Genomic DNA, 13937 nt, shown 5'->3' on the forward strand with positions numbered 1-13937 from the left:
CAGAAGAAAAAAGAGCGACAACAACGACCCATAACTATGTTCTTCTCTGGAAAAAACACACCTGCACCGCGGCTTTAGGAGAAAAAGACGCTACAGAGCGAGTCAGGATGCAGCAGCATCAGAAGAGCTGCGAGTCACAATTTGTCCTACTGTACTTGTAATTTTTTTTCATAATCATTTTTCATTTTCTCCCGTTCAAATTCAATTACCCAGGTCGTGGTGGGGCGGGGCTGATCTCCGCAATTTAAAGACTTGTATAATAATTGTAAAAAAAAAAAGAAAAAAAAGGTTGCTACTTTGCAGATTTCACTTATCACGGGTTCTTTTTGGAACGTAACCCCCGCCAAAAACCAGGGATTACTGTATTTACAACAAACTGAAAGGGAGTGTCTCCCCCAGCGCGTTTACCTGGAGTCTCCACGCGCCTGTAGTGGTACGGGTTGACGCAGATGTCCTTCTGCTTGGAGCCGAAGGGGAACTCGCAGCACTCCAGGGCCTTCAGCTCGTGGTGGGACTGCAGGTCGGGCCAGCGCCACACCCGGCAGTAGATGACGTGTGGAAGACCCTTCCTGTGGGAAACCTGCAGCCTCCCGTCCAGCGACCGCGGGATCGTCACGCATTTACCTGCAGGTGCAAGACCAAGGTCGCCATGCTCAATACACATTTACATCCAGTACTCGAGTTGTAAAAAGAAATCAGGGGGGGATGGTGGATTTTATCATATGGGGACAGATAATTTGTGCTGATTACAAATAATATAATATATTACAAATAATAGCAGTGACCAAAACAGCTGCAGAAATACTGCAGGAATGACATAGCAGCAGTTAAATGCAGCCTTCTGTAAGCTTTAAATATCCACTGGGCTTACATCAAATACATCAAAACACAACAATAAAAAACACTTTTCTGAACTTATCAATATGACTCTGTCTGTCTTATTTCTAGTTAAAATGTCTCATTTTAGTAAAAAAAATCTCATTACACTTAAAACAAGACTCATCACTGGAAAAAACAACAATTTTCACCTGTTTCAAGTAGATTTTCACTTGAAATAAGTAGAAAAATCTGCCAGTGGAACAAGATTTTTTTGCTTGTAATGAGAAGATAAATCTTGTCCCACTGGCAGATTTTTCTACTCATTTCAAGAGAAAATGTACTTGAAACAGGTGAAATTGTCAAATATTATTTTTTCTGGTGTTATTTTTCTGGCGATGACTCTAAATGTTGAAATAGCAGTAAAACCACATTCATTGATGAAATGACATAAGGGATGGAAAGGAGGGATGGCAGTTTTACAGGGGGGATGATTTGGACTGTTTTTATTTCAGGGGGGGATGCCATCCCCCCTCATCCCCCCTCAACTCCAGTACTGTTTACATCCACTGTGGTGTGTGTTTAAAGTGCTGTTTGAGCTTTTACTTGTTGTTTCTTCTCTGGTTTTGAACCTTCTTGAGCATGAAAATTGATTTCAAAAACGCAGATAATATCTCCTATCTTTACTTTTATCACTCTGTGCCAAATCCTGACCAACATTTAATGTTTTGTGCAGTAGCGGAACATATGAGAGCCGGGCCGGGGGGCGGGGCGTATGACCGGGCCCTTTGCAGCCTGGAGCCTCTCGTCTCATGACGTCTGGGACCTGGAGGTCATGAGACGAGAAACCCACTTCATATAATGATATAACATGACAAAGCACAAACCACAAGAAAAACAAAATTCACACAAATTCAACGCAATTTGTAGTACAGCACCACGGAGTCTCCAGATCTCTGAAATCCCCGTCTGATCCACTTCAACTAATGACAGTAGTGTAGTCAAACTGGCATGGCGGCCCATAAATTAACATACAAGTTCAAGTTGTGGAATAATTTTTCCCACCTGGCAAAGAGCTCTTCCTCTTTGAAATGTTACAAAAGACGTTTGAAGGACCACTTGACTGCTGTTTTGTAACTGTTTTCCCAATGTAATGTTGTACATGTATCCATGTTCTCTTTTTTTTTTTTTCTTGTGTTTCACTCATAGTGATATGTCCCGTCTTATTTGCTCAGGAGTCAATATAAGTAATATAAGTTATATAATATCCCACACATACTTATTTTTTTGTCTTTATTCTTTATTATTTATATATTGCATTATTAGTTTGCGATCACTTTTGTGTAGTTATACTTTTTGTTTTTGTATGTTAATCTTGTGTTCTTTATAACACATGGAATTTTAATAACTTTGGTTAAAACTGTGCAAAACAATAAACTAAAGTAAACTAAACTAAATTCAATTTTAAGTATTGTGTCCTACTCACCACTACTTGAAGGTACTCGGCGAGCCTTGTGCTCCGCAAACTCGCCCGGGGGCCCGGGGATGAATCTCTGCTAACAACGTGGTTCATCTCCCACAGGAGGAGGATTAGGGCCAACAAAATATGTGTCTAGCTTGGGAAATTTGGCTTTTTCTTGCTCCCTTTTTTCTTTTTCTTTTTCTTTGTGTTTTATCACTCCACTTTTGTGTTTCTAACTCCCGCTCATGTTTAGGCTGTAGGATTACTGCTCTGTTGACAAGTGGTCGATGATGACGTATGATGCTGATAGACGGCTGTTGATGACAAACAATTTTACCCAAAATACATTTGGAGATTCACTTGCAATTTTTGTTTTAATGTTAACTGTGAGTGAAAATCTCAGAACAACATATTACAGGACTGTCTCAGAAAATTTGAATATTGTGATAAAGTTCTTTATTTTCTGTAATGCAATTAAAAAAACAAAAATGTCATACATTCTGGATTCATTACAAATAAACCGAAATATTGCAAGCCTTTTATTATTTTAATATAGCTGATTATGGCTTACAGTTTAAGATTAAAATTCCCAGAATATTCTTATTTTTTGAGATAGGATATTTGAGTTTTCTTAAGCTGTAAGCCATGATCGGCAATATTAAAATAATAAAAGGCTTGCAATATTTCAGTTGATTTGTAATGAATCCAGAATGTATGACATTTTTGCATTACAGAAAATAAAGGACTTTATCACAATATTCTAATTTTCTGAGACAGTCCACTACTATACAATGCTTTATACCTAACATGAACAAAGTGGTGCCACAAAAAAAAAAAAATCTGGCGGGGAGGCAGGGCCTGCGGCCCGGGCTCCATTGAGCAGCGGGCCGGGGGAGTACCGCCCCCCTCAGCCCCCCCTGAAGCCCCGCCCGTGGTTTTGTGTTATAATGTTGCATGGGACAATAAATGATTGTGTATGAAGTATTCTTATCCTTTACTTGACTAAAATCACAGGTGTGATGTAAAAATATTCAAGTGCATCATCAGTGTGAAGTTTACTAGAAGCACAAAACTGGTCATTTCTATGCAGTTTTATCTACAGAGAGACCAGAGGAATCTGAGAGGCCGGGACATGAGTACTGGCAGAGGAAAGAAGAAAAATGTCTAATGCACAAATCTGATCTGGGTTTCAGCAGTTTTTCTCCAATCTTAGTTTTTTTGGTGAAATATTGGATTCTATGCATATGTATTAAATGGTTAATGTTACTAGGTGGAAGTATGCAGAAGTATGCCACGCTCTTCCTGGTGAGGTAGAGCTGGGCGCTGTCCGTGTAGCAGTGGAAGTTGCTCAATGAGATGGTTTATTCTAAAAGCTTGATATGTTAGATTGTGAAAACGTATTATCCTTTTTGTATCTTGAGAATAACTAAAATAGAGGAAAAAAGGTTGAATATTTCCCAATGAAATGTGGCCGAGTAGAATAAAAGGAAAATGGAAACTATGAAAATTGCCCATCCATTGGAATTATCTTGAGGCATTTTGTATAGACTAGTCCTGCCACAGCATGGTGGAGGTATTATTGAAACATTTCTCTTTCTGTGTTTGGGGTATTTGAAGTGTTTCAGTGTTTGAATGTTTTAAAGTGACAACCAACTCAGAAACCCAACATATTACAACCTGTCACTTTGTTGGGGGCTTCAGTCCGAAAATGTCTCTTTCAGTGAGCCCTTCACATTTGCAGAGCAGTGGCCACAGTTACATGATGTTTTTTAATTCGGAATAAATTATTCCGAATTAAATAATTCAGAATTTAACTATTTTCCCTCGAGTTTACATGGAAATAGTAATTCCGAATTGAGGTTAACATTGGAAAACACCTTTGATCGGCTTTATCCAATTCCTCTTAAGGTCTGGGGGTTGGGAAGGTTCTGATTGGATAGGGGGGCGGACGTCTTACGTATTTACGTATACCGGAAGAAAACAAACTTACTCGATTAGCAACAACATGGAGAACCACATCATTAGCATCCTTTTTGGATTTGTTTTGATTTTATTTTTGAAGCAGCAGCACGATAACATCATCTTGATGATTTTCTTTCGTGTGCAGAGGAGGAGGGAGATAGAAGACCGTGCTTTGGCAAATAGCAGAAACCGGTCAGTTCAACGATTTCTCTACCTCCCTGCCGCATCCAGCTCGCAATGGCAGACAGCAGTGGATGAAAGTGCAAAGCACGGACTGGTGGAACAGAATCATCCTGACCGAATTCCGCTATTTATTAAATAAATGGTCTCTGCTCTTGACCAACGTTTACTGCGTGCTGCCATCTTGAAACTCTCGAAAACAAGCCCAGCACGGAATATAAGCGTCATGGAGACAGACGGACGAGGGAACGAGCAGAAAGAAAGACCAGAATTAATTTAAAGCGGAATGAGTGTTTACATGATCGCAGAATTATTCTATTCAGATTTAAAATCGGAATAAACCAGCCACTTAGTTCGGAATTAAGTTTAATTCGGAATTTGGAATTAGGTAATTACATGGTCATTTTTACTCATTTTAAATCGGATTTAATTTTAATTCTGAATTAAAGAGGAATTAAACTTCCCATGTAAACACACTGAATGTGACATCACAGATCCAGATTAGAGGGAACAGTCCTGTTTTTTTGTTTGTATTTTAATTATTTTTTATCTTCACTTGATGTAATTTCTTGCTTTTTTTTGCTATAAGTCTGAAGCCGGTAGCTGAAAAACTAATCAAAAAGAGGAGCCCTCCTTGTAAAAGAGGGTGTGTAGTGTGAGTGTCTGACTCCACCCCTCAAACCTGCTGCTATGAACCAAGCGGGAAAGACGTGTTTGAAAAAGAAGCTTCAGTACTGTGTTGCTGTGGTATTTTGAGAAAAGCATGACACAGATTTCATTGAGACATCTGAAAACTGTGTCAATTTTAGGCCCTGTTTACACATATTCAGTTGACGGGTATTTACAAAAACTGATATTTCCCCCTCTACGTTTTGAAAAATTCCATCGTTTACACAAGATCGTTTTCAAAATCTCTTCGTTTACACGAATCCGCATAAAAACGCTGGTAACGTCATGCCAGCCAATCAGAATCCTGGAAAAAAGATCAACAAATGACACGTGTAACTTCCAGTTAAGGCTGATTTATGGTTCCGTGTTACACCAACGCAGAGCAACACCCTACGGCGTAGGGTACGCGGCGACGCACACCGTACGGCGCGCATCGCCGCGTACCCTACGCCGTAGGCTCTGCGTCGATTTAACGCGGGACCATAATTCAGGCTTTACTTCCAAGACGGAACGAGAGTCTTTCGTTTGGAGTGACAGAGAAGTGGAGTTACTTTTAAGCGTGACTTTAGAATATAAAACAGGTAAAATACAAGAAAATATTGACGGTGGCCAAACAAATTGTAAACACAGGTCGCACACATGACGCTGGTGACGTTTCTGTTGCATAATGTGACGTTCTGAAGCCTAAATCTATGTTTTCCTCTGTTTAGACGCAAACGTGAAAACGGAGTTTTTGAAAATCTCCATTTTGGCCGGAGTTTTCAGAAATGATCTTTCTGGTGACTTTGAGCTCCGTTTTCGTGTAAACGAACGGCCAAAACGCATGAAAACACCACCGTTTTTGCTCCGTGTAAACGGGGCCTAAAAGAAAAAAAACAAGTTGAACTTGTCTGTGTGAACCTGTGATACTCACTGGGCTGGCCGGGACAGCTGAGCGCTCTCTCCAGCTCCTCCATCGCACCCTTCTTCTTCTTTAGCTTCTTCACTAGAGAATCTACAGCCTTTTCGGCCCATTTCTCCTCCTCATCCCCTTGTTTCCAGCCAAGCAGCCGCTTCACCGCCGGGCTGGTGAAGGAGAACAGGGACGTGATGGAGGTAGAGGAGTTCATTTTGGAGATGTATAAACGGGTGGCAAGATGAGCCGATATAGGTCCGGTTAATGGGATAAGAGCTCCCTTGAGGACAGGAAAGAAGAGGCAAATAATGAGTAGCCAGGATAGAAGGGGAAGAAAAGAGGTAAAGATAAAAGAGGTAGCGTGGTGAGTCTGTGTAAACAGTTTTTTTCTTTCTTGTATTTGGCTGTTAACTTCCGAGCAGCCTTGGTGGAGGAGCTGGACTCCAGCCAGCACAGTGCAAACTGAAAATCCCCTCTCTGTGTTGGCACAAAGGGGATTTGGTGGCTCTGGATTCAGAGTATCCTGCAGGGAAGGTTATTCCTCACATAGCCAGAGATCCAGGTCAAGTTTCAATCACCTGGAGAGACATGAGACACTGTATTAACTGACAGCTCAGCCCAAACAGACGGCATAGTTGGAGGTTAAAGTAAAGCAAAGAGGTCTTGTGCTTTGTCACTGAGGTGTAAGTTGTCTGAAGAGATAAGTCCAGCCAGAGGGATCAACGCAGAACCAGAATCTTCTCATATTTAATGAACTTTGCATTAGAGGTGGGTTTCAATGACGACTTAACCGTCTCAGAAAGAGCAGGACAGTACGGCCAGGCTTGTTCCTAGAATCACCAATAATGAGGAATGTCCTTTCTGGCCTCTGTTTCTATGATCATGCCACTGACGCCCAGGAGCCATACTGTCTGGCCAGAACACATCACAGGACAGGAGGGGGAGCGGGAGCCAGGGAGGGAGACCGGCAGAGTGTTCTCCTTGTGTTTCTGTCTTTCTCTTGAGTCTGGAGAGCATTGTCAATTACACACATGCCTGCGACGAGGTAGAGAACTACAAAAAAGTCTGCAATATATACCACTATTTGCTCCGGTAGAAGCATCTTACTGATGAATCCTGCACACTTTCTATTTTCTCTTCCAATATTCAATTTGGAATTCTCTGAGATGTAACTAAGTCACTTTTGTACAGACTCATATCCGGCACTTTAAAAACCTCATATTGTACATTTCTGTTTATACATTTTCTCTCTTATATATTTGCTTTTTTTTATATTTGTATTGTATTGCACCGATCACCACAACAAATCCCTGGTGTGTGTTTAACAAACTTGGCAATATACCCTTTTCTGATTCTGATTCTGATTCTACAATGTTATTTACTTTGGAAGGTTTCACGCTTGAGCTTTTTGGTAGAAAAATGCATATGTTTACATATCATAACTCCATATTCCAACTCACTTTGCTTATTTTGCATTTCTCCACATGCCTCTTTCTTTGTTTAGGTGCAGGAGATGCAGTTTTTTTTTTAACTTTCTATCAAGACAAAGACTTTGTAAGTAAGTCAGCTTGTAAGTACTTCAAACCACAACTTTTGGCTCATTTTTAGGATTCTGAAATATACAATAAATCTACATAAGAGGCTACTGTTAAATTGTGAAACTCTGGGTTAAAATGGATCTAAAATGACCACAGGTAATGAGTACTGTGCATGCATACCTACATTATACTGTGTGCTGGTTGGCAGCAGTGTGAGCAGCACTGGTCTGCAGCAGCAGACACGCAGACAGCTGGGCTTTTACAATGACAGCAGAAGCGCACCAGCTCAGTGCGGGATCAGTGCGTCCGCGCTGCCTTTTCTGCAGCTTTATGGAGCCTGGCGTCGCTGTGTCTGCGGCCGCAGATAGGCTAATTACCTAATGCTTTATCACCACTACACCCCTTCCCAAAAAAGTAAACACTCCGGCTTCCCTTTACTATCACTACCAGTCTACAAAACCCCGGGTTCATCCTAAACATGTACACCCTGAAGGAGAAACGCGCACCAGAGCTCTCATGTTTCCACAGACAACATGCAATTATTTACAGGTAGCCTATACAAGTAAGATCATATTTAAACATTTACTGGTATATACTCATTTATAATTATAAGACAATTAATTGCACTGTGTCACTGATAAGAATAAAGAGAATTGTATATGATCCACAAAAAGTTTCACTAGTTACTGTAGTTACTGTACTTCCTTGCGTTGCAAAAGCTTTACGCAACTCCTTTAAAACAACAACAGAGTTCCAGAAGGGATATTTATGCACAACAGTTTAAACCCTGCAAAATAACATGAACATTTGTGCAAAGTAGTATCTGGTTTATTTATTTCCTCACCTCGGCTGTGATGACAAGTGCACGGCGGAGCAGCGTGGAGGTTTCCCCGTCACTAGTGGGTCAGCAGCGCACTGGCTGGAGGTGTGTGTGTGTGTGTGTGTGTGTGTGTGTGTGTGTGTGTGTGTGTGTGTGTGTGTGTGTTCACGCTGATGTGTGAAGACAGCGTCGCTGAAATGAAGCATCCAACCGGTTTTTCAAAATAAAAGCCTCCCTTCAGCCATGTATAGAGGGAATGCGCATGACGTCACAGAAGCAACTTCACAGCAGGTTATGCCCACTGAGTGTCAGAAAGACTGAGTGTCAGAAAGACTGAGTGTCAGAAAGACTGAAGGCTGAGTTATGGTTCTGCGTCAAAACGACGCCGTGCCTACGGCGTGTGGTACACGTCGACGCGTACCACACACCGTCACTGACGCGTACCTCCAAAAAATTGTAACTACGCGTCGAGGCGACGCAGACCAAACGCAGACGGAGAGGGCTGTGATTGGTTTGCTTGGAAGCAACGCATTTCCGGTTTCCGGTTTGAAGCAGTCGAGAACTTTCAGCGCTCTTTTCTTCGTGTATGTGTGATTTTTTTTGTTTTGGTTTTTTGCACAATAGTTGTCCTTATCTCTTTGATTCACTGTGACCGGAAAAAGTCGAATAAACCATTCAGGAAAAGATCGCGAATTAGCGGCCACGGGGGGTACTGCACCGCGACGAAATGGAGTGACGGAGAAGTCTGAAGGGTTCACGACGGCGTCACGGTGACGGCGCGTGCTCTGCGTTGGTTTGACGCAGAACCATAATTCAGGCTTAAGTGTCAGAAAGACTGAGTGTCAGAAATACTGAGTGTCAGAAAGACTGAGTATCAGAAAGACTGAGTGTCAGAAAGACTGAGTGGCAGAAAGACTGAGTGGCAGCGTAAACTTTCAGCTTTGAGCAACTGGAAAACATCTAAAATGGGAAAGAGCTGTTGTGCGATCGACTGTACTCATAGATTTAGCAAGAAATCGGAGTTATCGTTTTACAGACTGCCAAAAAATAGGCTTAAGAGAGACAAATGGATCGCTGGAATTCACAGAAACAACTGGATTCCAGGCACCGAAACGTGGATTTGTGGTTCCCATTTTGTATCAGGTAATGTTGGATTTTTGGGTAGCTAACTTTAAACGGTCAAATCATAAAGTTCGGTGTCCTCATCACTTTAATTTCTACAACAAATCCTGCCTTGAAGTCGGACCAAGCGTCAAGACTTTTGTCTGCCTTCAAGCTTTGCTTCGTGTATTTCCCCGGCGTAGAAATTAAGTACATATAAATATCAGGAAACTGGATTCGTGGCCAAATATTAATGTCCATGGACCACTGGTTCTTGGTAACTGTACCAAATATTAATGTCCATGGACCACTGGTTCTTGGTAACTGTACCAAATATTAATGTCCATGGACCACTGGTTCTTGGGGTAACTGTACCAAATATTAATATCCATGGACCACTGGTTCTTGGGGTAACTGTACGGGTCACTGTCAAGTCCAACTGACTTTAATTTAAGCCCATAATCAGCTGTTATCTCGTCTTCTCCACTAGTTGCAGCTGTTTTTACCACTCAGTGCGAGTAAGGGGGCTGGTCCAGTGGGGAAGTGACGTCAATGCAGACCCTCTATTGCATCGATTCATAATAACAACACTTAACAAATCTTTTCCAGTCCATTGTGGCTTTTTTTCCTGCTATTTTTGATCTGCAATGGTTGACACAGTGTAGGATCATCTTCTGCCTATTGATTTGGCATATATAGCCGCAGGGTGGCTGGACGCTCCCTTAGAGATAGGGTGAGGAGTTCGGTCACCCGGGAGGAGCTCGGAGTCGAGCCGCTGCTCCTTCACATTGAGAGGAGTCAGCTGAGGTGGCTTGGGCATCTGTATCGGATCCTCCTGAACGCCTCCCTAGGGAGGAGTTCCAGGCATGTCCCACCTCCCTAGGGAGGTGTTCCAGGCATGTCCCTCCTCCCTAGGGAGGTGTTCCAGCCATGTCCCTCCTCCCTAGGGAGGTGTTCCAGGCATGTCCCTCCTCCCTAGGGAGGTGTTTCAGGCATGTCCCTTCTCCCTAGGGAGGTGTTCCAGGCATGTCCCTTCTCCCTAGGGAGGTGTTCCAGGCATGTCCCTCCTCCCTAGGGAGGTGTTCCAGGCATGTCCCACCTCCCTAGGGAGGTGTTCCAGGCATGTCCCCTTATCCCTAGGGAGGTGTTCCAGGCATGTCCCTCCTCCCTAGGGAGGTGTTCCAGGCATGTCCCTCCTCCCTAGGGAGGTGTTCCAGGCATGTCCCTCCTCCCTAGGGAGGTGTTCCAGGCATGTCCCTCCGGGAGGAGACCCCGGGGAACACCCAGGACACGCTGGAGAGACTATGTCTCTCCAGCGTGTCCTGGAAACGCCTTGGACTCCCCCCGGAAGAGATGGAGGAAGAGCTGAAGGAAGAGCTGGAGGAAGAGATGGAGGAAGAGCTGAAGGAAGAGCTGGAGGAAGAGATGGAGGAAGAGCTGAAGGAAGAGCTGGAGGAAGAGATGGAGGAAGAGCTGAAGGAAGAGCTGGAGGAAGAGCTGAAGGAAGAGCTGGAGGAAGAGATGGAGGAAGAGCTGGAGGAAGAGATGGAGGAAGAGCTGGGGGAAGAGCTGGAGGAAGAGCTGGAGGAAGAGATGGAGGAAGAGATGGAGGAAGAGCTGGAGGAAGAGCTGGAGGAAGAGTTGGAGGAAGAGATGGAGGAAGAGATGGAGGAAGAGCTGGGGGAAGAGCTGGAGGAAGAGATGGAGGAAGAGCTGGAGGAAGAGCTGGATGAAGAGCTGGAGGAAGAGTTGGAGGAAGAGATGGAGGAAGAGATGGAGGAAGAGCTGGAGGAAGAGTTGGAGGAAGAGATGGAGGAAGAGATGGAGGAAGAGTTGGAGGAAGAGCTGGAGGAAGAGCTAGAGGAAGTGTCTGGGGTGAAGGAAGTCTGGGCATCTCTGTTGAGACTGCTGCCCCGGCGACCCGGGAACGGATAAGCGGGGGACGATGTGCACAATAAAAAAAATCTGAATTGAAATACAATTTAGAGAAAAAAAGTCAAAATGTCGAGAATAATGTTGAAATACAATTTCAAGAATAAAATCGAAATTTCGCGAATAAAGTCGAAATTTCGCCTTTTTTCTCAACATTTCAACTTTATTCACAAAATTTTGAATTTTTTCTCAACATTTCGACTTTTTTCTCGAAATTTTACTTCAACATTAATCTCGACATTTCGACTTTTTTCTCAAAGTGCATAATGAAAAAAAAATCTTCCTCCTCTAAAAATATGATTTTTATTTTTCTCCTGCCTGGCCCCAATACTCTTCCGTAGTTGTCATGCATTGTCTGTCTGGTAATATTTAAAGTTTGTTCTGTTGATGCACATAATAATAATAATTTATTTTTTTCTAAAAAGAAGCTCTTCCGCTTTTATTGTGGAGGTCCGGCCAGCCCGGGTTCCGGCGCCGCACTGCCGCGGGTTTGTCTCGTCTCCGCTCCTGCAGCCGCAGCACAGCGCCACACAGCCGCGCTGCGCGCAGCCGCCGGCGTCAGCCTGGCTGGAACCTCAGCGCCTCGGTGCCAGATCCCTCCGCCTTCCTCCTGCTGGAACTTTCCCAGGATCTCCGACGCGGCGCTCGCTTGCGACGGCCACCTGAAGCCTGATTTATGGTTCTGCGTTACACCGACGCAGAGCCTACGCGGAACCATAAATCAGCCTTGAGCCGTTCACACACGGGGAGCCTGGAACCAAACAATCCCACCTGTTCTCCTTTCTCTGTCTATTTGAGAGACTTTCCGAGCAATGTGTGCTACTTTTCAGAGGTGTAAACACCTGAGCTTTTATTACAAAAATAATAATTGCAATATCGTTTTTATATAATAACACACATATTAAACAATGTTCATGTGGTAACGCCTGCACACTCCCCTCCCCTCTCACACACACTCTGCACCTGTATGGCAAAGCAAAGGTGAACGTTATTCTGACTGATTTACTTTTCAGTTTCCATACACGTATTGGTTGGACATCTTCCGTGAGATATATTTATTTCACCGGAAGCAAAGTAATGTATTAAGTAAGTATTGTCTAAGCACGCAGTCTCGTAATTGCGGATGGATACGAGCCTTTATTGGGAGTGCTGTGACGGGTCCAGTTAATGACGCAAGCCCGGCTGGCGACAGCGAGTCTACAAGTTTGACATTTTCACAGTTTACAACAACTGCTGCGGGATGTAACGACACTCCAAACACGAAGTGAAACCTCTGGGGCGAGTCTGTCCATAGAAAAAAAAACCCGGACTCATTCCCTCTCCACCCACCAGGTGAATGAACAAAGTAGTTCTGCTGGCGGAGTGCCACAAATAAGGTGGTTGGTTAGAGCCGGGGGTCTACAAAGTCAAGGAAAGATTTCTCATGAATAAATCAATGATGGGCACTTTAACTACCTGTTCCTTCATCTTATACATGAAGGCATATCTGTCTTTAAAAAAAAAGTGTATCCACTTAACTAGAAACTATAAGAAGAGTCATTTAGATTGATCAGTAATCTGGAGCCATAACTGAACTAGAGGCAAATGTAAGGTTCTGTTTGGACATCAGAGCAGATTGTGCAGGCAGGATAGGGTAGAAATGTGCAGATCACGATGAAGCGTGTGTCCTGTCTGGTTCCAGAGGACAGACAGGCAGCCGGGACACAAACAGGATGCTCTCCCCGGGGCTCTGCCAGGCATCTGTGCGACTCTCAGACCTCAGACTTGCACAAGAAAAAACAACGCTATTAAAGTTCATTTACTCTGACCACAAAAACGCTTACTGGTTTCCATCCAAGAAGTCTTTGTGAGGATTAGGAGACAACTGGAGTGAATATAGTGATAAATAACGTAATCAATGGTTTCCAGTGTCCCTTCATATCAAAGCAGCACAAACCCTGCCTCGTCTGCCCCGTGACATAAACTTTGTTGGATGATAAAGTTGTTAATTTTAGTGGTAAAGAGGCTAGATCCTGCAGACTTGATGTAATGATGTCAGTCATCATCACTGTGGAGATTACATCCAAGGTAAATATTGTCACAAGATATGAAACTCCTGGAAGTGACACTTTGTGTGGTTTGTCCAAAGAAGCCAACTGATAAAAAGTAAAACATTAAACGTTAAAATTATGAAGATTTAAATGCATCTTAAATTTGAGGTCCATTGGATATTGTTGGCTTTGCTTTTGCACAACAAAGACCTTAAGTAACTGAATTAATCGGGTTAAATGGATGTAATAATGCCGTGTCATCAAAGATTTCAGACCCAGCAGTGTACAAGACCAAGCCTCCTACTCTGTATTGTTGTTAAACTGGGGTTTTCTTTTCTATGCATTGATTTTACATTTATGTGGTTTGGTGTGTGCACTTATTGCAGCAGCAGGTACTTCTAAAAAAGCTTTTGAAATCAAATGTTTCATTATTTCTTCTGGAAAATGAAATGATTAAAAAAAACACAACTGAAGAGTTTCCAAATAAATTGGTGCACAGCTTTGTGCACCTGCTAGTAGGATAAAACTCAAG

At 43.1% G+C, this 13937-nt stretch overlaps 1 protein-coding gene across 1 annotated transcript in view; it reads right to left on the reverse strand.

Annotated features, from left to right (window-relative positions):
• LOC133459553 (mothers against decapentaplegic homolog 9-like) overlaps positions 1 to 8429 on the reverse strand; it is a 24570-nt gene extending 16141 nt beyond the window's left edge. Inside the window, exons 1-3 of the mRNA XM_061739619.1 lie at positions 8367 to 8429; positions 6003 to 6562; positions 409 to 624 (exon numbers count right to left, since the gene is read on the reverse strand). Coding sequence (XP_061595603.1) covers positions 409 to 624; positions 6003 to 6198 — 412 coding nt within the window. The 5' untranslated portion in view covers positions 6199 to 6562; positions 8367 to 8429. The remainder of the gene's footprint in view (positions 1 to 408; positions 625 to 6002; positions 6563 to 8366) is intronic.
• Between the last annotated feature and the right edge of the window lie 5508 nt (positions 8430 to 13937).

Source organism: Cololabis saira, chromosome 14 (genome assembly GCF_033807715.1).
Source record: "Cololabis saira isolate AMF1-May2022 chromosome 14, fColSai1.1, whole genome shotgun sequence".
Taxonomy (NCBI): Eukaryota; Metazoa; Chordata; class Actinopteri; order Beloniformes; family Belonidae; genus Cololabis; species Cololabis saira.